A 21,148-nucleotide genomic window follows, 5' to 3' on the forward strand; every position below is an offset into this window, starting at 1 on the left:
ATTTTAGAATTTCTAGGAATTAGAGACATTACACAATTTTCAGGGTTAACCGGCGGATTTCACCTGGATAAACCGATGAAATTGATTTGATAGTATTGCTTTTAGTGCTCCGGACTACTGTGGTAACTGCTTGTATATTCCGATCTATCTCCTCTATTTCGTCGTCGCTGCTAATGCTAGGATGTCGTTCAAGTAGTTTTCTGTTTTTTTGTTCCATGTTTAGGTTAGATTTAGAATTGTTGAAATTTTTATACGAATTTGAATGACCGATATCTATTTCAATAATTGTCCCAATTAAATTCTCATTGAACTTAGAGGACCAGCCGGATATGCAATTCGTTGCTCTGTGATTGGTCCAAATTGCGACACATGTTAATTCGCCCTCTAGCGACTGTTTTCTATTTGCTATATTACAAACGCGTTGTTTATTTGCCTTTGGAGACTCGAGTTTGCCTTTGGATAAATTTTGCTTTTGAAAACTGAGGGCGGAGCGAATAAGACTAATTTTCGCAACCGTAAACTTGCTATCATATGTACTGAGCATCCGAACTTGGATGTCTCGATAGATAATCCGCGAGGCTTATTTTAGCTCCGGGTTTGTGTTCCACTTGAAAATCAAATGGTATAAGGCCGATCTAGCCAACGGGTTAATCTGCTAAACAGTAGTTACTGTCTTTTTCGTTTTACTGTTCCCATTTAGCAACGATACTAACGCCTTATGATCCGTGACGGTTAAGAATTTCCTCACCAGCACGTAATTTCGGAAGTATTTGGCCCCCCCACACAACCGCAAGCATTTCCAATCTGTTCGTTGAATACTTCTTTTCAGCATCGGTTAAGTACCGAGATGCGAAGGATATTAGCCTCCATCCATCGGAATTAAGTTGTTCAAGAACCGCACCGAGCCCGTTATGGCTTGCGTCACAAACGATTCTTGTATCACGATGCATATCAAAATGCCGAACTTTCACTATGTTGGCTTATTGCTTTTTCAGGTTATCGAACAATATTTGACACTCATTAGTCCAGATATATCCATTTTTCCGGCTTAATAAAGGGCGTAGCGGGGCCGACGATTCCGCGAGTGCTGGGAGATGTTTGTGTAGGCAATGAATAGAGACCATTAACAATTTCAATTGCGAGACTGTTTTAGGGGCTTTTAAGGACTCGATAGGTTCCGTTTTTCGGATTAGCGGTGTAATTCCGGTGCAAGTTTTTTTAATGCCCCAACCATTCACACTCTTTCCGTGCAAACTGGCCTTTAGTAAGTTTGAGCGACATGTTTTCCCGATCTAATTTTCATAAAATTTTCTCGATCGCCGAGATATGTTCGATTTCGGTGCCTTTCGTGACAACCAGGATTTCATCTATAAAAGCGTGTGCCTGTGGAAATTCCGATAAAATTGCAAATATTACTCTTTGGAGTTCCGCCGGCATGGTCGTGAGGCCCTAAAACGCCGTCCCAAAGCGGTGCGTTCCGGTTGACTTTCGCCCCACTAACAAAAAATTGCATTGGACGCTTGTTTTCGGATTAAGTGGCAGCTGGCCGTAAGTGTATGCGAGATTCATTGTAGAAAAATATATGTTCCCCGTTTTCCGTTCACTTATCGTTTGCCCTACGGTATCCATGAGCTCTTCGATATTGGGCATTTGATGTTTATTCTTGTGGACCTGTTTATTTAACTCCCTTGATTCTAATGCTAATTTTACTGACCCATCGTTTTTCACCGTAATTACAATTGGAGAGACAAAATATTTGTCCGAACATTCTTCAAAATTTTCTAAGTGCCCTTGTTGAACAAGTTCACCAAATTCCTTATCGACCGTGTCTTGCAGTGTTATCGGTACTCTCCGTCGTTTCTGTTGTTTTGGTGTTAACGTCTTGAAAAATTCCGCTTGTACCTTGTAATTCTTAATTTAACCGACTCTACGAAAAAGATTTTTGAATTGCTTAGTAAAATTGTCTAATGATTCCTCCACGATTGACATTTCGGCTTTCGGTTGTTCTCCTTGAACTGACATCACCTTCTGCTCCGGTGCTTTCTGCACTATTTATAATCCAAGATTTGGCATTAAGTCCCTTCCATTGATCGACGGTCTATTTCCTCCTATCACCTTTATTCTCGCTTCGATCGCCCATCCGTTCGTCTCGAGTAGCACTGTCATCGTTCCTAGCAGATATAGGGGATTCTTCCCGTAACCCCTGAACTCATCATCCTCCGGTTTTAGCTCATTTAGATTTACACCTGCGGTGCACTATGTTCGTTTCAGTTCTCCGACAGTGAATATTGAGATCGGCGATCCCCTATCTATCCAAACACTTGTTTGCTTACCATTAATCTTAATTGGTAATTTAGCGCCGGCCACTTTCAACTCGGTTTTGCTTACTAGATTTTATGGCCATAACAACATAATCTCTTGAGCTGTCCGAATCCCACGATCGTTAACTTTTCTCTGACTTGTTGACCCATCCCATTGAGTTTTCGTGCTGCAAATAAACCTCCTCAGCATCTCCAATTGGTAGTCCCTCAACCGATTAAGGGAGTCCCTCAACGGAAGCTGTGTCAGAGGCGAAATTGAAGGAGACCCCTCCGATGGTTTTGGCAAGGTGGAGGACTGCAGCTTACAGATACAAATCGACATCTAGAAAAATGGCGGAGTTGATGGCCGAAATGGAAGGCGCATGAGGTCCAGTGACAGAAGAAGACTTCAAACAAAAACGGGTGAAGATAAAGAGAGGATCCACCATTGAACAGACTTGGGATGTATATGTCGGCACGGAATGGGTCTCGAGTCAACACCAGAGCGTCGGACAACAAATCACGAGCGATCCCCTAGAGATAGGCCTCAAGAGGAACACGGCTCGTTCTTGGTGGATAGCCCTGGACACGATGAAGGAACTAGAGAGATGTCTGAAGAAGCTGGGTCGAGGAGTATCCAGAAAGCGCCGGAGTTGGGCCACAAAAGGCAGAAGTGATTAAGTTGGAACTGAGGAGCCAAGTAGGACGAACCTGGGAGAAATTACTACTAGAATACTTCGAGAACGAGATGAGGGCACCCTCATCCGCCAAGCCCCTGATGGCGAATCCCTTCACCTGGACTGAGGGTCAGTTGCTGTTCACGTGGTGCCTGGCTGGGTTGAACTGGAGGACCTGGCTTCGTGAGACAAGTTGAAGTTGGGCGATAAAAGCCTACATGTCTACCGAATGATGATGCAGCATGTTGCTCGAGACGATTCCGGACTGAGTCTCGCGAGGTGGCTGAATGCTACTTGTTTTTTGAGATGGATCATGTCAGTGATACCTGACTCGGTGATACAAGCTTGCTACGAGAAGGCAACGGAAAATAGAGGGTTGGAGAATAGAGTCTCGACCATCTTCCTGAATGTGTACCAGAACGCAGGGATTGAGAAAGATGACGATTCCGAGCAATATCAAACAAGAAAATCGACAGTAGCCATGACGTGCAATGTGTCATGATCGAGGCGAAGGAACACTCGAAGCCCTCCAAGCGAGTGGAATATCAGTATGTCTCTGGTGTCATGGGGATATCATACAACGCTTTCTTGAGGACAGAAGGAGGAGCAGCTTAAGTGAACTTTGAAGTTGACAGATAACTCCGAAGGTTAAATAACAGTTAGCGCCAGACAGATAGGTTAACTAGAATGCAACAACTAGAGTGAAACTGAAATCAAATTGTGAACTAATTTAATCAATATGACATTCCCCTCTTGCGAGAGAATTAAAAAATAAACTTTTAGATGCTCGATGAAAAGTAATGGATGAAAATTAAAGACAAGTTTTAGCTAGAGTTTTGATTTAATGAGATCAGTAAGGTTTAACTAAACGATTGAGTTTTCACCGCTCTACGGCATGCCCTCTCCCTGGACTTTGGAACAACTTGTTTTTTTTTCCGAGCGTAGTTTCATACTTTTTCCTCCTCTTTATTTCTTTGCGTCTTTTTCTTCTTTTTGGATGTTATCAAACATGACTGCCCCCATTTTGTTCACGGCCGTACGTTTCCTTCCCGAACGTCTCGAAGTGGTCTCATCTTGTGAACTCGCCGATTCTTGACTGGAATATGAGACCAGCCTTTGTTTTCTCACCCGTTTCTTGTTTCCGGCCTGTGGAATACTTATTTATGAACTACTTATATTTTTGGTTTGAACATAAATTTTTTAGTTTTGAAGTGAATTCCCAGTCCAAAATTTTTTATATCATTTTTTGGAAATGTTCAAAGTCTAACAAAATTATTCAAATTTGCTTTATTTTTATGTCAGTTATCAAAAAAGTGAAATAAGCTTGATTTTTGACACAGAAACCATCAGTCATCTGCTTGAAAACGCGCTACTCCATGAACTTATTCAAAGGCACAAGGAAGTTTAGTCGATGTTTTGAAATTATCCGGTATATTTTTTAAACAATTTTCAAACAAATAACTTTCCATTCATAAGCTCATGTTATGTACTTTTACAGCAAATTTAAAACAACAAACTCCCCGTAAGCTCGTTACCATTGAAGTTATTACTCTAGATTAGAGACTTTTGGATTGCTTTACATTGAGAGTTTTACGATACTTTGAATCCGATTTTTGCTCGAGTTGTTTTTATCATTAATCAGAACCTTTAAACAAATCAGAACCTTTCTTGATTTGAATATTAAGAAAACGGTAAGAGATGCGTTGAAAATGTTTACTAGATTAGTTTAATCTAATCAAAATTGTATAGATTTCTAGATTTTTTCAAGCAGCAACTTCCCAGTAAAAATATTGATTATAGAAATTTTTCCTATGTTTACTATGTTTTTAATAATTAGTATTAAATTATCTTCTCGTAGAGTGTGTTTGGACGATACTGAGCGTGTTTTCCATTACCTTGAATAACATGATTTTGACAAGAATAAAGCTTCTTGATTTGAATATTCAGTTTTTCGCTGCCATGAGTATGAAAATAACTATTCTGACGCTTCAAAACTCCACAAGTTTTACGATGTTTTGATGCATTTGGAGGTGTGAAACATCTGCTACACTCAAGACGTGCCACCCAATTGTTTGAGATCGTTTCAAAAAGAATCTCGAAAAAATCTTAAGCTCTTTGTGTTTCAAACAGCACAAGTTCATCAAACGTCGAGATTGCGTAAGATCGAAAAAATGGAAAATTTCGGAAGTATGTTGATTTTTAAAAAAATTTTCATATCAGCAAGGCTCCAGTGATAAATTGCGGGATTTTGTAGATCATGAAGTTTATGCTACTTAAGGCTAAATCTGGCTTTCGATATATTTTCGAAGGGAACCCGAAACTTTTGTGAAGTCTATCATATTAAGACAAAATATTTTTTCCAAGATTCACAAAAACCTGAAAACACACTATTCTGAAAAGATGGGGAAGCAGTTTTAAATTAAATTCCGGAAATGCTATTTTGCTACATGATGATGGGGTTGCACTGGAGGATCTGGCTTCGTGCGACAAGTTGAAGTTGGTCGATAAAGGCCTACAAGTCTACCGAATGATGATGCAGCATGTTGCTCGAGACGATTTTGGACTGAAACTAGCGAGGTGCCAGAATGCTACTTGTTTTTTGAGATGGATCATATCAGTGAGGAGCAGTGCCTGGACCCACGGTAGAGGATTTGAGTGATTTTGGGGAGAAGAACTCTTGAGTCTTGAGAAGGATCGACTTTTCCATATCGAATGACTCAGTCTACGTTGGAGACCCCGCTGGTGTTTAATTGGAGATGTTGAAAGTCAAGAATTCAGCGAGAGGACACTTTATGGCTAAAAGCGTCAAGAAAGCTGTGGAGGAACATCTAAAATAGCTAGTTGCAGGATCGAATTTCTGGCGGAAAGAGTATTGAACCATAATGACATTCAGTGCCAGCGGAATAGCTTTTGAACAACAACTAAAAGATTCTTTTAGGAGCGTCCTCCAGAAATATTTTGATACGTTGATGAACGCACCTTCAACGATGACGACATATTTGACCAATCCCTTCGTTTGAACAGAATTACAAGTGAAATTGATGTGATGCAAGTGGGATAAAAAAATTTTAGTATAAAAACATTGAGCGATCCAAATCAAAAGAACGACATTTGAGATAATGGATTGCAGTGGCTTGGGCCATAACGCATTGGCATTGGCCAAAAGAAAAGATGCTCTTCTTGATGTAAGTGAAACGTGAAAATTTCTTGCTGAGAGCCTTGCTGGATCCTTATCAACATATGTTTTTCAAAAAACTCACCAAAAAACTGAGCGACAAACAAAGCTATTGGAAGTTCGAAGGAAAAATATGTTCGGACAAAGAGTTCAGAGTTAGCTGTGAACTACTTGAAAGGAGCCGAGTCTCCAAAGAAAATCTGATGTTAAGAAAAAGCAGATCGTTCCAATATGAGTCAGGTGTGCCAAGAATAGCATACAGCCCACATTCGTTGAAGAGGACGCTAGGGTGCTTTTTTCGTTCAAACAAGCCCTGATTTTCGCCGTTTGGATAAAATGAGTATGAAAAATAAAAGATGTTGACCTCTGAACAGTTGTGGCTGCGCTTAAATTTAGAGGAGCGATTGGTCGAACCCTCCAATGCACGATTGATTGGTTTTTTCCAAGCAGCAACTTCCCAGTAAAAATATTAATTATAGAAGTTTCTCCTATGTTTACTATGTTTTTAATAATTATTATTAAATAATCTTCTCGTAGAGTGTTTTTGGACGATACTGAGCGTGTTTTCCATTACCTTGAATAACATGATTTTGACAAGAAGAAAGCTTCTTGATTTGAATATTCAGTTTTTCGCTGCCATAAATATAAAAATTACAATTCAGACACTTCAAAACTCCACAAGTTTTACGATGTTTTGATGCATTTTGAGGTCTGAAACATCTGCTACACTCAAAACATGCCACTAAGTCGTTTGAGTTCGTTTCAAAAAGAACCTCGAAAAAATCTTAAGCTCTTTGTATTTCAAACAGCACAAGGCCATCAAATATCGAAATTGCGTAATATCGAAAAAATGGAAAACTTCGGAAGTGTGTTGAGTTTTAAAAAATTTTTCATTTCAGCAAGGCTCCAGTTTCAAATTGCGGGTATTTGTAGATTATGAATTTTATGCTATTTAAGGCTAAATCTGGGTTTTGAATTAATTTCGAAGGGAATCCGAATTTTTTGTGAAGTCTATCATGGTTGACAAAATATTTTTTCCAAGATTCACAAAAAACTGAAAACACACCATTCTGAAAAGACCGAGAAGCAGTGTTAGATTAAATGCCGGAAATGCTATTTTTCTACATGATTTTAAAGATTTTTTGAACTTAGTGCATATCGCCATTAAAATTTTGTTTGTTTTTGGGTGGCAAAATACAATTCAATTTGGCACAAAGAAGGGATCCTTTAGCTGAGTACGGTATTTTTGAGTTGCGGTACTCATTTATTGCGGTATTCATTTATTGTTATGTTATTCTTATGACTAATTTATTTGGCTTAGAATGGTATTTGAACTTGATTCATGGTTGAGAATTTTCGTTGATAATTTTTTCACCGTGATTAACTTTCTAAGGATTATGCGAGCGTCTGGGTTGTAAGCAAGGCATGTCATTTGTGTACAACAGAACGACAAGATTTTGATTACATTGAAAACGTCGTAAAAACAAAGTTAAAACATAGCCAAAAGAAGATTAGAAAAGAACAATAAACGCAAGTAAACAAAAAAAACATTCCAAGAAAAAAGTGGATGCCATTTTAGCTCTTCGAATTTCTAGAACTATTTATAATTGCCGTTTTTTTGATAACATGAACCGAACTAGAGAAAACCGGATCAATAGGTAGAGTTTTTTCCCGCTAGAAATCTAAAAATTAAATTACACTTTCAAAACTAAAAATTTTCATGTTTTTTGCGCCCTTTCCACGTTCGTATACGGAGAGTGCGATTTGCATCAATTTCAGCATATGAATTTCAATTGAACTCAAAAAATGTTTATATACCTTATTGCATTCATAAATGCATCAAAATGTATGAACGCACATTTGTATTTATTAGATACTTCTAAGACTTTTCCTAAAAAAGCAAAAAATTCAGAAACACTCATATAAGAGACTTCGCTACGTTCGATGCTCTCATTAACAGATTGACTTCGAAAAATTCCAAAACTCCTCACAAATTGATAAAACGGTGGGTAAAAAAAGGAAATTCAAAACAACCTTTTCAATTAAAAAAAAAATTTTAAAAGAAGTTTCATAAAACGCGTTTAATCCTGTAGTCCAAATTACAGGGTATCAAGGTCCATATCTACACTAATTAACCAAAATTTTTCTCAACTTGATTCTTTAAAAACAATTGAAAACTTTTATTTTCCCTATGTTATCTGGTAATGAATTTTCTCTATAATGGACTTATAATATTTTATAATCGAAGAAAATAGTTTTCAAATGCCAACATATTTTTACGGCAAGGACCTGTTTTTATAGTAGATGTATAGCATATATCTAACGCACACGCGGGTAAACCTAAAGAATGCATGGATGCATGCAAGGTGCATGAAAAATACTAATACTCGAAAAAAAATTATGTTCAAACTTCTGTAATTATCGACTTGTTCAAAAGCTATATTCTAAAAGCATTGATCAATTTATAATCGATATTCAAAAATATGGGAAAATAAGGTTCCCATGTTCTTTTTTCAGTGCAAAACAACTAAAGCCTAGTTTCGTAGTGCAAATGTACGCCTCTCAAAACAACTTCTCAAATCGATCTCTACCAACAACTTGTAAGAATTCGTTTTCATTTGGTCCTAATTTTTTTTCGCAGTATTGGGAACACTTGATGAACTTAAGAATCAACACCAATTTCAAGAGCACAGGCGAGAAAACAGCTCAAATTAGCTCCAAAAATGTTAAAACCGAAATAAGAAAAGCAACCAAGGTTCAGTAGCCAAATTGTTGGCAATATTGGTGAGTTTGAGCGTTTTAGCTAAACTAGTTATTTGGAGACAATTTTACGCATGGAGTGAGAAAATTATATCCAACGACGAAATGAGCAGTTTCATAATAACTAACTTCGCTCAAAATCGTTGACTGAAAAGAATATTGCTAACCATTTTGCATCAACTATAAACAAGACTGCTCGTACCAGGGTACAACCCTGAATGTTCCAACTGCCCATTAATTATTTTTCGGCTGATATCAAAATCTAAGTGTTAAAAATTGAGTAGTATATGAACATAATCACACCAATAATCTTGTCTCAATTGAGTTTGAAATGATCTTGTAGCGCAGGATCTTTCGCCACGTGTAAATTTTTTGCGTTAAATTTTCAGAATCAAAGAAAAAAAAAACGATCAGTTTTATTGCATAGAATCGTTTGAATTGAACATCCAGTCACGCTAATACAGTGGGGTGTGCACACGACAGGGCCAACGTAGGTCCAGCAATCGAGTCCCCAATTGAGCTAAAAGTTGTCCGAATAAAAACCTATCTGAACAAATATTCATTTTTTTTTTCAAGACTCATTTTTCTAGAACATATCTCATTATCTTAGAAAATTAGAACAATGTCTCAAAAATAATTTTTGGCTGTGTCAAAAACAAGCTGCCGACTAGTGTATTATCATTCTAATGTTCTCGCATCTGCGTTGTTTTGATAATTGGCAAGCACCAGCCATCAATAAAGCCTTTAAAGCTTTAAATACGCCTTGAAAAACAAAGGCTTTGCTTTGTACCCGCATCGGCGTAGATTTGTTATAGAATACTTCTTTCGCTATGAAAAAAAATGAGAAATCTAAGGTCAGGGATGCATCATGAAGGTCATGATTGACATTTAGTTGTAGAAAAAAAAATTTCAATATGAACCTTCTTAATTTAAAATGTTTTGAATGATATTTGCAAACATTCCTTTTCATTAAAATTTACTACTCTTACTACACGCAATGATAAAGTAAAACGATTTGAATATCAAATATCCGCTAACGCTTAATTTGGAACGACCAGCTTGTCAAAATTCTGCGTTGGGCTTGATGATTAAGTCACCAGTTTTTCGTATTGGAGAAATAAACCAAGCTTTCACTATCCCAAGCTTCAACGTTAAGCACCCCCCCCCCCCCCCCCACACACACACACACACACACACATTCAAAATGGTTACTTAGTGTTGAAATTTTTCAAAAAAACATTGCCTACTTTGAAAAAAAAAAACGGAGTAAACATACCTACTTGCGATGCTAGCAGTCAATTCGGTTTCAAGTTAATTTTCTTTTTATTTAGAATGATGGTGGCTAAGGTATTTAGCAGACTGTTTTCTAAACTGCCTGGAGCAATTGGGGTAGGTCAGATCATTTCAATCCCTGCATTGGTATTGTAGAAATCATGTTATAAGCTCTTACTTTTGACAGCTGTTATCAATTCAGCGTGGCCATTTCAAAGATTGCTTCTTTCAGGAAATTCGCTAAAGATGAGGAGCGCAGTTAGGGCACCAGAGCGGCATTCGAAACGTTAAAAAAATTGCCCGTAGCGCAGAAATTTTTGTAAAACTATTACTTTTAATTTCTAATTTTGTTTCATTCTTTTTAATTTTCCGCCCGAGCTCAGAAATGCTGTAGTCGATCTGACTTGTAGAAATTTTGTTTGAAAATCCAAAATTTGGAATTGTTCTGGAAATTCTGCGAACCGAACAACTTTTGCGATTCCAAAGATGTCTTCAAGGCGATGTTTTCAATTTTTCAGCATTTCACAGGAAAAAAATTTACTTCGATTCGCATTCTTCCACGAAAACTTTTTTTAAGATGGGGGGTTGTTTTTTGGGCCGTTTTTTTGCTTCTAGGACTTTCACCTGGCACCACTATTAGCCAAAATAGGTCAGGATTTGGTCGAACTGAATCTAGAGGTCAAGTGAGATCTTACCCTCACACTATCAGTGCCATGGCAGAGGATCGATTACACGATCTGACGCTCTAGAAGTGAACGCCTTACTATCATGCTAGAATCCTGTGACAAAACCGGGTCATTATTATGTTTTGGGATAGGAGACCTCGGAAAAACATTTGGTCGACCCAAAAGGAAAATAAATTCTATAAAAAGCTCCCCAGCGCAGTAAAGCAAGACCCCTAGATCCTCCCCTGGTTTGAAATAATTGGAGAAAATGAAAAGTGGCTAATCATTTACACTCAATCTGATTCTTAAATATGATTCAATCTGATTCGAAATTGCACGCCTTCCAGATACTCAAATTTCCGCAGTGTGAATAAGCTTTAACTTTAAGCCTTTTGAAGCTCTTCCAATCCTAACTGCTCAACAACTCATATGTAGCAAAGATGAGTTAGGCCACAGTTTTCAGCAGCTTTACCAAAGCCGGAGTTAAAAATCAATCAGAAAAACGCTGAATTATCCATGGTAAAACAAAGCGCAAATAAACAGAAAATTGATAATTATGCAGATAATAAAGCGTCTTTATCATTCCAGTTCTCATTCGGTTCTATCGAACGCAAAATATATTTCGTTTAAATATCGAAAAAAACCATGACACCCGAATAGCAAATTAGCGAATTAAATCAAGCCGGAGGGCAAAAAATATGTTGTCAGCTATTATCAATCGGAACAGGGAAAGCAGATAACATAGGAACTTGTACTTTTTAAGTTCCTAAATTATAACACTAAGTCACTGACATAAAGGCACGAGGATCGTGTAACGCATGCTATGTCCGTGCTCTTCAAACGAGCCTAAAAAAATGATTTTATTGGAATTGTGCCCTGAAACGACAGCGAAGCTGGCTCGATTCTAATTGGCCGCATTGCTATTCGATGAGGAGGGATTGGAGTCTGAATTATTCTGCTGTGCGGATGATGAGGCGTTGTTGTTGTTAGTGTTGGAACTGGACTTGGAGCTGAGTCTCTCGACCCTGCCCATTGCGATGGTTTTGTCGTTGCTGCGCAGTGTAAATCTGCCCATCTGGGGATACTGGCTGTACATCTCCAGACACACTGGACGACTGGCCTGCATCACTGCCACCACTATACCGTCTTGCCGCACAAAACTAACACACAAAATATAAACAACGTTACACACAAAATATCACACAAAATAAACGGAACATATGAAGTTAAAACATAGCCAACAAACAGTTGCAATAGAGCCAATGAACGTAATTAAACAGAAAAAAATTGACTCGTTTTTTGGAAAAACTCCAATTTTTGATTTCCAAGAAAAAATAGCTGCCCTTAAATCTCTTTGAATTTCTAGAAAAAATTATCATTGGCACTTTTTTGATTAAAATAACTGAAATTGCGAAAACTGGATCAATAGATAAATTTTTATTACGCTGGGAAATCTGAAAATTAAATCTTCTTTCGAAACAGGAAGTCGATCACCTTTTTGTGACCTTTACACTTTTGCTGTTCGATGGTGGAGTTTACCTTCGTTTTAACATAGGAAATGAATTAAACTTCAAAACAAATCAATAGTCAAACCGCGAAAAAGTAAATTTGAGCCTGAACAAATTTTCAGACTTTTCCTGAAAAAAAATTAAAAAATCATCGCGACCAATATAAGAGTCTGAACTACTTTCATCGACTCTTAAACAAAGATGTTGTGGCCCTTTCATTCATTCCTATCACATTCACGACCTCAAAAGTTTAAGCTAGCAAGAAAGTTGCTTGATATTTATCTGCTAGTTTTTAATTACGACTTGAATCAGCAGCCTTGACTACCATTAGCTGTTATTTTGGAGAGTGGCTTTTGAAAAATTAGCAAGCTGATGTTTTTTATTTGAAAAATGACACAGAGGCGAAATTTCGCTTCGCAAACAATAGCGAGAACAAGACAAAAAGCAGCTCTATAAAGAGCATCAGGAAAAATTAGAATTAAGCCTCGAGTTAGTAAAAAATTCGACTACGTCTGAGATTCGAACATGCGACCTGGAGATAAAGAGTATCAAAAACTCACGGACGCTTTATAAGCACCAAACACTAGCCACAAACAAAACAGATGCCATGCAATTTCCAATATTACGGTGAAAATTCCAAATTAGTGAACGCTTTTAATTGCGATCTAGGTTTGAAAAAAAAGAAGGTTCGTAGTAACACAAAGCTGATCGCGTATGAAAAAAAAACATCATGCAAAGGAAAAAAAGCTGATCCGCTCTCAACGGATAACAGCTGAAGTACTTCAGCTTAAAATTCAAACTCATTATGCACTGTGAAATTTTGTGCGTTTTCAAGCACACAGCGCGGATAACTGCATTCAATATCGAGAGCTGCAAAAAAATTGAACCAAAATAAATAAATAAAAGCAGAATTTGATCTTTTGCATGCAAAAGCTCATTTTTCAGACAACAACTAAGTCTCAAGGTCACCTAAAAATGTTTTTTCCAGAAGAATTCACTCATAACTAGCGTGTAACGCACCTCCGGTGCTTCGAATTTTTAACATCTCATAAAAAACCGTAAAAATTGAGGAAAAATCAGCATGCTTTGAGTGTACTCTGACAGCACCAAGTTAAAGGGTTGGTAATTTCAAATTTTTAAAAACCATTAAGTTTTTGATATCTAAGCTCTTTGAAAAACTTTAAAATCTTTGAAAAATTAAGAAACATCACATCTCGGAATCTAAAACTTATTGGGCAGTCGCATTTGAACGCAAGATTTGTAACTCCTGACATAAACGAAGGTAATACAAAATTCACAACTCCTGGGAGTACCCTGGCAGAACCTCACTATAGAGGTGGGGACTTAAAGTTTTTGATATCTAAGTTCTTTGAAAAACTGTAAAATCTGTGAAAAATGAAGAAACATCACATCTCGGAATCTAAAACTAATTGGGCAGTAGCATTTGGACACAAGATTTGCAACTCCTGAGAAAGCTCTTACAGTACCCAACTACAGCGTTGGGAATTTCAAATTTTGAGAAACTTAAAACTAAGTTTTAGATAAAAAAACTTTTTCGAAAAAACCATAAAAAAACGTTTAAGCTCGAAAACGTCATACAACCAAAAGATTTGAGCAGCCAAATATGGAGGCAAGATCTCTCGCAATCCCTGAGAGTACTCTGACAGTCCTCAATTACAGGGAGTTAGGAACTTCAAAATTTGGAGAAGAAAAAATAAATTAAAGTTTTCTAATTTTTTTTTGAAAAAATAACAAAAAACGTCATATCTTGAAAACTACAAAGACTTGAGCAGTCACAGTTGGAGGCAAGATTCGCAACACTTGAGACCACTTTGACAGCTCCAAATTAAACGGTTGGGAAATTCAAATTTAAAAGAAATAAAATTAAATTTAAGTTTTCTTAAAACTTTTTGAAAAAAAAAATCACAAAAACTTCATATCTCAAAAACTACAAGGATTTGAGCAGTCATATTTTGAGACAAAATTCACAACTCCTGGGAGTACCCTGACAGAGCCTCACTATAGAGGTGGGAACTTCAAATTTTGTGAAATTATTTATATTTAAGTACTTTAAAAATCTTGAAAAACGTCCTAAAAAACATCAAATCTCGAAAACTACAAGGATTTGAGCAGTCATACTCAGAGACAAGATTCGCAACTCCTGAGAGTACCCTTACAATTTCCAACTAGAGGATTGATATCTTCAAAAATTTCGATTTTTTTTTTTTAATCTTAAGTTTTTTGAAATTTTTTGAAAAAATCATAAAAAAACGTCATATCTCGAAAACTACAAGGATTTGAGAAGTAAGATTTGGAGGCAAGATTCGCAACCCCTGAGACTACCTGACATCCCCATCTACAGGGTTGCCGATTTCAAATTTTCAGAAACTTAAATTTTTATAGAAATTTTTGAAAAATCTCGAAAATTGCCGTATCTCGTAACCTCATTGCTTATTGATATATGCAGGCCGAAATCGCAACATCCGGGGAAACCCTGACAGAAAAATAATACGTTGAAAAAACTTAAACATGGCGAGATAGTAAAGCCCGCATTTAAATATATAATAGATTGACATATTGCTTTTTTAATCAATTCTGTCTGTTCCATTTTTTGCTACCAATTATTCTAGTATTCTAGTAGTTCTCTCACCGCGGTTTGGTGTCGGTTCTCTTGCCTGTCTTCTTGTCGACGTTGCACACAAATGTCTTGAAAACCACTTCCTCGATGGCCGTGTGGCAGTGCATCATGCATGTGAATCCAGGAGCAATTATGGACTCATAGTCCACTATGTGGATCTGTGCCTCGAACTTCTTGCTCACGTGACACACATCTGACTTGTCACACAACATGAACCCGTTCGAGATCTCGTCCTCCTCAATACCTGCACAACACGTGATCGATCTATATTTTATTCAATGAACAATTTCTTACGCCTAAGACATAACTCCTTGCAGAACGAATGCATGTTACAAAAACTATGGCCAAGGAAAAATAAGGAAACTGAGCGTGAACAATTTATTAGACTTTTTCCTGAAAAAAGTATTAAGGTTCATTGACTCATACAAAGTCGAGTACCCGGGGATAAAGTCTAGTGCCTGCGGAAAGAAAGTAACTTTGTCCTAAAAAAAACAAAAATTCGCTTCATTCTTTTACACTTAAACAGACTTCAGACTTAAAATCCCCTTTTTCCAGGGGTTTACCAGACCCAATATGCACAATTTTTGAAACAGCTACGATACATTTTCCTCCATTTTACAAAATTGGTAGTAGCAGATCATTAAACAGATCCAAATGTTGATTAATGAAGAGGATTTTGATTCATGGCGCTGACCTTTGAGTTTGACCTCAACGTTTTCGCCAGTGTAGGCCATCTCTGTCTCCTCCTTGTCTGCGAATATGCTCAGCACACTAACTTCCTTCCTCGCAGGCATCAGCACCACCTCACTCTTGCCCACTGCCCCCAGACCCGCTGTGCCCTTCGCGGCTGCCACCAAACTGATGAAGCCACTTTCTATTTTTCCACAGACCACCACACCCATGTCTTTGTACTTGCCCGCAATAGGTAATCTGAGCAAAATGGAAAAATATGGATCAATGTAGTCTAACAGAAGAGCAATCACTGAGCCTCATGACAAAGTAGATTCAAAGTCAATTAATACTGGATGGCTTCATTTGAAAGAAATTGTTCAAATGGAACTAATTTGAAGATTCTTTTCGTTACCAAATCTATCATGTCCAAAGAGAAACAGGTACTTCATACCTTACATGATTCCTAATTACAAGTCAAATTAGACGAAGCGTTGCATAAACTGACAATCGAAAAAATGAGTGAATGAACCGTATATTGTTACACTTTTACCTTAGAGGCCCGTCCATACGTTTAACTTTGGGCATGTCATCTAGAAAAGTGAGGAGCGATGACCCATCATAGTGCGGGAAGGGGTTGGGGGACGGCATGTCCTTAATAAAGACGCCAGTGAGTCCAGAAATAGGCATGAAGTGGAAATCGTCCTTCTTAAATCCAGACTTCTTCAGAAAAGGCGTCAGTTTGTTTACTATTTCTTCGTATCTCTCCACGCTCCATTCAACAGTTGGGTCGTCCATTTTATTTATAGCCACAATTACATATTTAACTCCGGCTGTTTTAATCAACATTGTATGTTCTCTCGTTTGACCTCCCTTTTCAAACCCGGTTTCGAATTCTCCTTTTCGAGCCGAGATAACCAAAACTGCAACGTCCGCTTGTGCAGCTCCTCCAATCATGTTCGGAACATAGCTTCTGTGGCCTGGTGCGTCCAGAATTGTGAATGTTTTGGCTTCTGTTGCGAAACTAGCTCTACCAACGTCCACAGTTTTGCCCTTTTCCCGTTCCTCCGCATTTGTATCTAAGGCCCAGGAAAGAGCCCAAGATTCTCTGTTTTGGTCCCTGGCATCTCTCTGGTACTTTTCCAGAGTCCGCTGGTCCACTTCTCCTGTGAGGTACATGATTTGTCCACCGAGTGTAGACTTGCCAGCGTCTACGTGTCCGACGAAAACCAAGTTTAAGTGTTCTTTCTGGGGTGCCACAGCCTCTTTAGGTGGCACTGGGATCTGTGGTACCGACTTCACGGCTGTGGTCTCCTCGACTTCTGGGGATTCTTCATTTTTGATTGACGTTTCAGAACACTCTGAAGAGAGCACGGAATCTACTGCTTGGCTAAAATACACCAATATTCCCATACAGCTAAGGATATTATTCTTATTAGACAGTTAAAGCACATCACAAAGATGCAATCATTTAACCTGTCGTTGAGGTGAAAAAAGTTAAGTCAATATGGTGCACACCTCAGCTTAAAAATTTCTAATCTTTTCGACAGACCACAGTGGGGGGGATTATGCCTGATGTGTCCAATGAAGGAGGTCTAAATTGGTATCAAATCAAAAGTACACGTCACGTACTTGTCTCCGGCTGCAGTTTCAACAACCATTTTTTCATTGGTATCCTCATCAAGTGGTTTAGCTGGATCATCGTCCATCCTATCCCAATCGTCCGGGGCCTCTTGCATCTTAGCTTGTCCGTTGCTCAGTCCATTCACTTGTTGACTGGGTTCCGGCGGCGGCGGTTGTTGCGGTGATGAGACTGCTGGTGGTGGGGGTCCCCAAGATGGAACAAAAACTGCGGCGTTCACATTCAGTCCCCCAAACTGAGACTCCATGTCTCCATTCATACCAGACATTCAGATCTAAAAACAAGCGATGTAGTTTAGTGAAATACTACAAGGCGAATCATAGCAAATACAAATTTGAATCTAAACTATCATTTAGAAAGTCATGCCTTCTGAATCGAGGCGAACTAAAACTATTCATTGCGATCAGTAGAAACAAGGCAGAATTTGTCAATTTAAATAGGAAACACATTTTTATACTCATAGCACAAAAATGCAATACAACAAAACAAAAACAATCTGCACAATGAGGAGAGATTTTTAAAGAGTTTTTGGATTTTGCACTGAAGCGAGGATCAGGAGCCTCTGCCTCGGCCTCCCCCAAAACCTCTTCCCCCGCCTCTGTCGCCGCCTCGGCCACCTCCACCGAAACCTCTTCCTCCGCCTCGGTCGCCGCCGCCTCCTCCAAAACCTCGACCTCCTCCCCCGAAACCTCTTCCTCCGCCTCGATCACCGCCGCCTCCGAAACCTCGACCTCCTCCCCCAAAACCTCTTCCTCCACCTCCTCGGCCGCCAAAACCTCCACCGCCACCGCGTCCACGACCCCCTCCTCCGCGGCCTCCTCTTCCACCTCGTCCTCCCACTCCGCCTCGCGGACCACTAGGTGCTGGATTTGTGAATCTTGAAATTGGCATCAGTTTATAGGGATCGATGTACAATTTGGTTTCTGCGTTGAACGACTTCGCTTTCACGTTTTCCACAGGTGTCACTGAAAACATCCAATCTGCTGTCGGACCAAAAACATCATCTATTTTTCCAAGCTGCTGTTTTGATTCTGTGTAAATATTAGCGTTGAAAAATGGCACTTTTTCATTATTTGCTGCTTTGCACACCATCAGATTTTCAGCCGAGTGTATGAAAGTTCCGACGAATTCCACTCGTTCAGGGGGTCCCATGTCTTGCCAGCCCCCTCGACCACCGCCTCTGTATCCCCCTCCGCCGCCCCTGTCACCCCCTCTTCCTCGGAAACCTCCTCCTCCTCTCCCTCTTCCGCCTCCTCTGTCATATCCCATGTTCACCTCTGAAATGTGGCAAACACTTAAAACAAATGCAGTCCTAAAAAGTAAAAAAAAATACTATCAATTTCTTAAATATCTTAAACTCTCTAGTCTATTAGACAGAGGTGAAGTTGCACTGCGCATATAAAGCAAAAAAACGAATAACTCAAAAAGTCGTAACTGTTAATTTCACTAATAAGAGCTTTTAGCAGATATTTTAAGGAAAAAGAACACTGTCAGACACCCATATTCAAAACCAAAACTTAAGACACCAATATTCAAAACCAGACGTATCAGACAGAGGCGAAGCGGAGCTTCGCGCCACTTGCGCTACAACACAAACATAGAAAAAACATAAGTCGAAAAAACCTTTAAATGTTGAAAAAAACTAGGGGAACCAAAAATTTCATGTCTCGATAAAAAAAACAACTAGCGGTCCAGCTGAAGCTGGAGATACGTGTTTGATATTAAATGAAATTGCTATACTGATGCGGCACGAAACAAGTGGTTTCAAAAGTTGAACTTAAGTAAGAGGAGCAAAAATTTTTGAGATAATCAATTTTCCCAAGGAGATAACATATCTCACACAGAAAATTAAGGAGTCACTGCTTCTGCAAGAACAATTATAGCAACCGGTTCTTTAAATTGATCTTTTCATCTCAGATATGATTGAGTAAATTTTAAGAAAATTCGAAAAATTTCTAAAAAACGATCAAAAAGTCAAAAAAACGGTCAAAAGACTTTTCAAAATTCATAACTTTTTTTCTGCAAAAAGCAAATTGTGGCCGTTTAAGCAGAAATGATTCCCAAAACCGAGTTTCTCGATTGAACACCTCGATTGAGCCTGAGAATTGTCATCGTAGTTTTCGTGTAAAAACAAGTTTCCAAAAAACTGTCAAAGTTTCAAAACATTGACTTCTTTGAAGGCTACAACTTTTTTCTAACAAACTGGGCATAGCAAAACATAAAAGAGGCTTTCAACAACCTGTTGTTTTGATTAAAGCTATGATAATGGATTTGGCAGGATAGTTAGCGAGAAAAGTCCAAAAAAAGGTCAACAAACAATAAAAAAATTGACATTTCCAAAATCATAGCTTTTTGTGTGAAAAATGGGGTCGTAGCCGCTTATGCAGAAGGAATTCACTCAATATAAGATTTTAATTGAACAAAAATCTCAGAATTGAGTGCGTAGCTCTCGAGAAAAGTCATAACTTTAACAAAAAGTTCAAAAAATCTAAATTTTGACTTTTCCGAGGCCATAACTTTTGGTGTCAGAAAAAATCGGGTGTGTTCGCACAAGCAAAAGAGGTTTCACAACCCGTCCTTTGAATTGAAAACAAAATCTCAGATTTGGCAGGGTAGTTTTCGCGAATATTCAAAAAGTTTAAACGGCCAAACAATTAAAATTTTTACTTTTCCGAGGGCGATAATTTTTTGTGTAAAAACTTTGTGATTGGCCCAAAAGTCAGGGTAGCTTCCCACTACCTATTATCTCTATTGAAACCACAATATCAGATTTCAGAGGCCAGTTTTCTAAAAAAAAGTCAAAAAAATTCACAAAACGCTCAAAAGTCAAAAATTTGACTATTCCGAGGGCCATAAATAAACGTTTTAAAAAAATGGGTGTAGCCGTTTCTGCAGAGAATTTTTCAACACTATTCTTATCAAGAGGGATAGTTTTCGAGAAAACAAAAAAAATCAAAAATATGGGTCAAATATTCCCCCACAGACTATTTCGAAGGCTGTAGACAGAGGGGTTAAGTGACAAGAGACTATAGGGGAGTATGCAGGCACACAAAGGAGTAGGCGGCCTTACAAATGATACCCCTTTTGAAACCAAAAAAAACTGAATTTTTCCAATTTATTGGGAAATAATTTTCCAGAACGAAAAAAAGAAATTTCAACAAACGATTGGAAAAAAAAACCAATATGAAAAGTGCTGAGAAGAACCCTAAAATTGTGATTGCCATGAAACGACCCAAAAGTAGGTCATTAAGCCGACAAAAATTAGGCCGAAATAATTTGGGCCGACGAATTTTTTTCTACCAGAACAAAAAAGAACAAAGAAAATAAGTCAAGGTAAGTAAAATTACTGGAGTAAATTGTAGGAGTAATTCAAACACTAAAAGCAACAGCAAGAAAATATGCGCGCAGCAACAAAAACGATTCAAAGACGTTACAACTAAGCTGGCAACAGATAAGCAGACAACTAATTGTCCGAAAGTTTTTTTAAACAACAAAAAAAGAAAATATACAAAATCAAGGTTACAAATTGCAGGAGTAAATGAAAACAAAAAGCTGCTTAAATTAAACTGCATTCAGTAAAAAAATCTAAGACGTGGCAACTAAGCCGACATAACATAAGCAGACAAATAATACACCGAAAAAAAACAGGCCCTGCTCAGATTCGAACCCAGGAACTTGCTGTCCACGGCGTATTAGTTACCCTCAAAATAAGTGTGCTTATTCCACGCTTAGAAGTTTGACTTCGTTATGAACCAAGGTACCAAGTGATTCAATTGATTCTGTTTAACAAGTTGCGAAAAAAGTCTACATTCCGGTTTGATAAAGCATGCTAATCACAAATG

The 21,148-nt window shown here is 38.2% G+C and overlaps 2 protein-coding genes across 2 annotated transcripts; both read right to left on the bottom strand.

Annotated features, from left to right (window-relative positions):
- Positions 1-11,339: 11,339 nt before the first annotated feature.
- Positions 11,340-17,577, bottom strand: LOC134841300 (eukaryotic peptide chain release factor GTP-binding subunit ERF3A-like). The gene is made up of 5 exons (XM_063857193.1): positions 17,297-17,577; positions 16,218-17,054; positions 15,690-15,925; positions 15,008-15,239; positions 11,340-12,009 (listed from the first exon to the last, which is right to left on the bottom strand). Exons 1-5 carry the CDS (start codon positions 17,572-17,574, stop codon positions 11,754-11,756), a joined length of 1,839 nt encoding a protein of 612 aa, XP_063713263.1. The 5' UTR covers positions 17,575-17,577; the 3' UTR covers positions 11,340-11,753.
- Positions 17,578-17,719: 142 nt separating this feature from the next.
- On the bottom strand, positions 17,720-18,580 carry LOC134842055 (H/ACA ribonucleoprotein complex subunit 1-like). Its single transcript, XM_063858210.1, has one exon. It carries the CDS (start codon positions 18,573-18,575, stop codon positions 17,859-17,861), a length of 717 nt encoding a protein of 238 aa, XP_063714280.1. The 5' UTR covers positions 18,576-18,580; the 3' UTR covers positions 17,720-17,858.
- Between the last annotated feature and the right edge of the window lie 2,568 nt (positions 18,581-21,148).

This window comes from Symsagittifera roscoffensis, chromosome 3, assembly GCF_963678635.1.
Source record: "Symsagittifera roscoffensis chromosome 3, txSymRosc1.1, whole genome shotgun sequence".
In the NCBI taxonomy this organism is placed as follows: Eukaryota; Metazoa; Xenacoelomorpha; order Acoela; family Convolutidae; genus Symsagittifera; species Symsagittifera roscoffensis.

Bases quoted from the DNA above. Each gene is read 5' to 3' on its own strand.
- LOC134841300 (XM_063857193.1), bottom strand. From the start codon at position 17,574: ATGTCTGGTATGAATGGAGACATGGAGTCTCAGTTTGGGGGACTGAAT. The intron at 17,055-17,296 runs GTACGTGACGTG...GGTGTATTTTAG, and splicing joins GAAACTGCAGCCGGAGACAA to CCAAGCAGTAGATTCCGTGC. The intron at 15,240-15,689 runs GTCAGCGCCATG...CGTGTTGTGCAG, and splicing joins CGTTGAGGTCAAACTCAAAG to GTATTGAGGAGGACGAGATC.
- LOC134842055 (XM_063858210.1), bottom strand. From the start codon at position 18,575: ATGGGATATGACAGAGGAGGCGGAAGAGGGAGAGGAGGAGGAGGTTTC.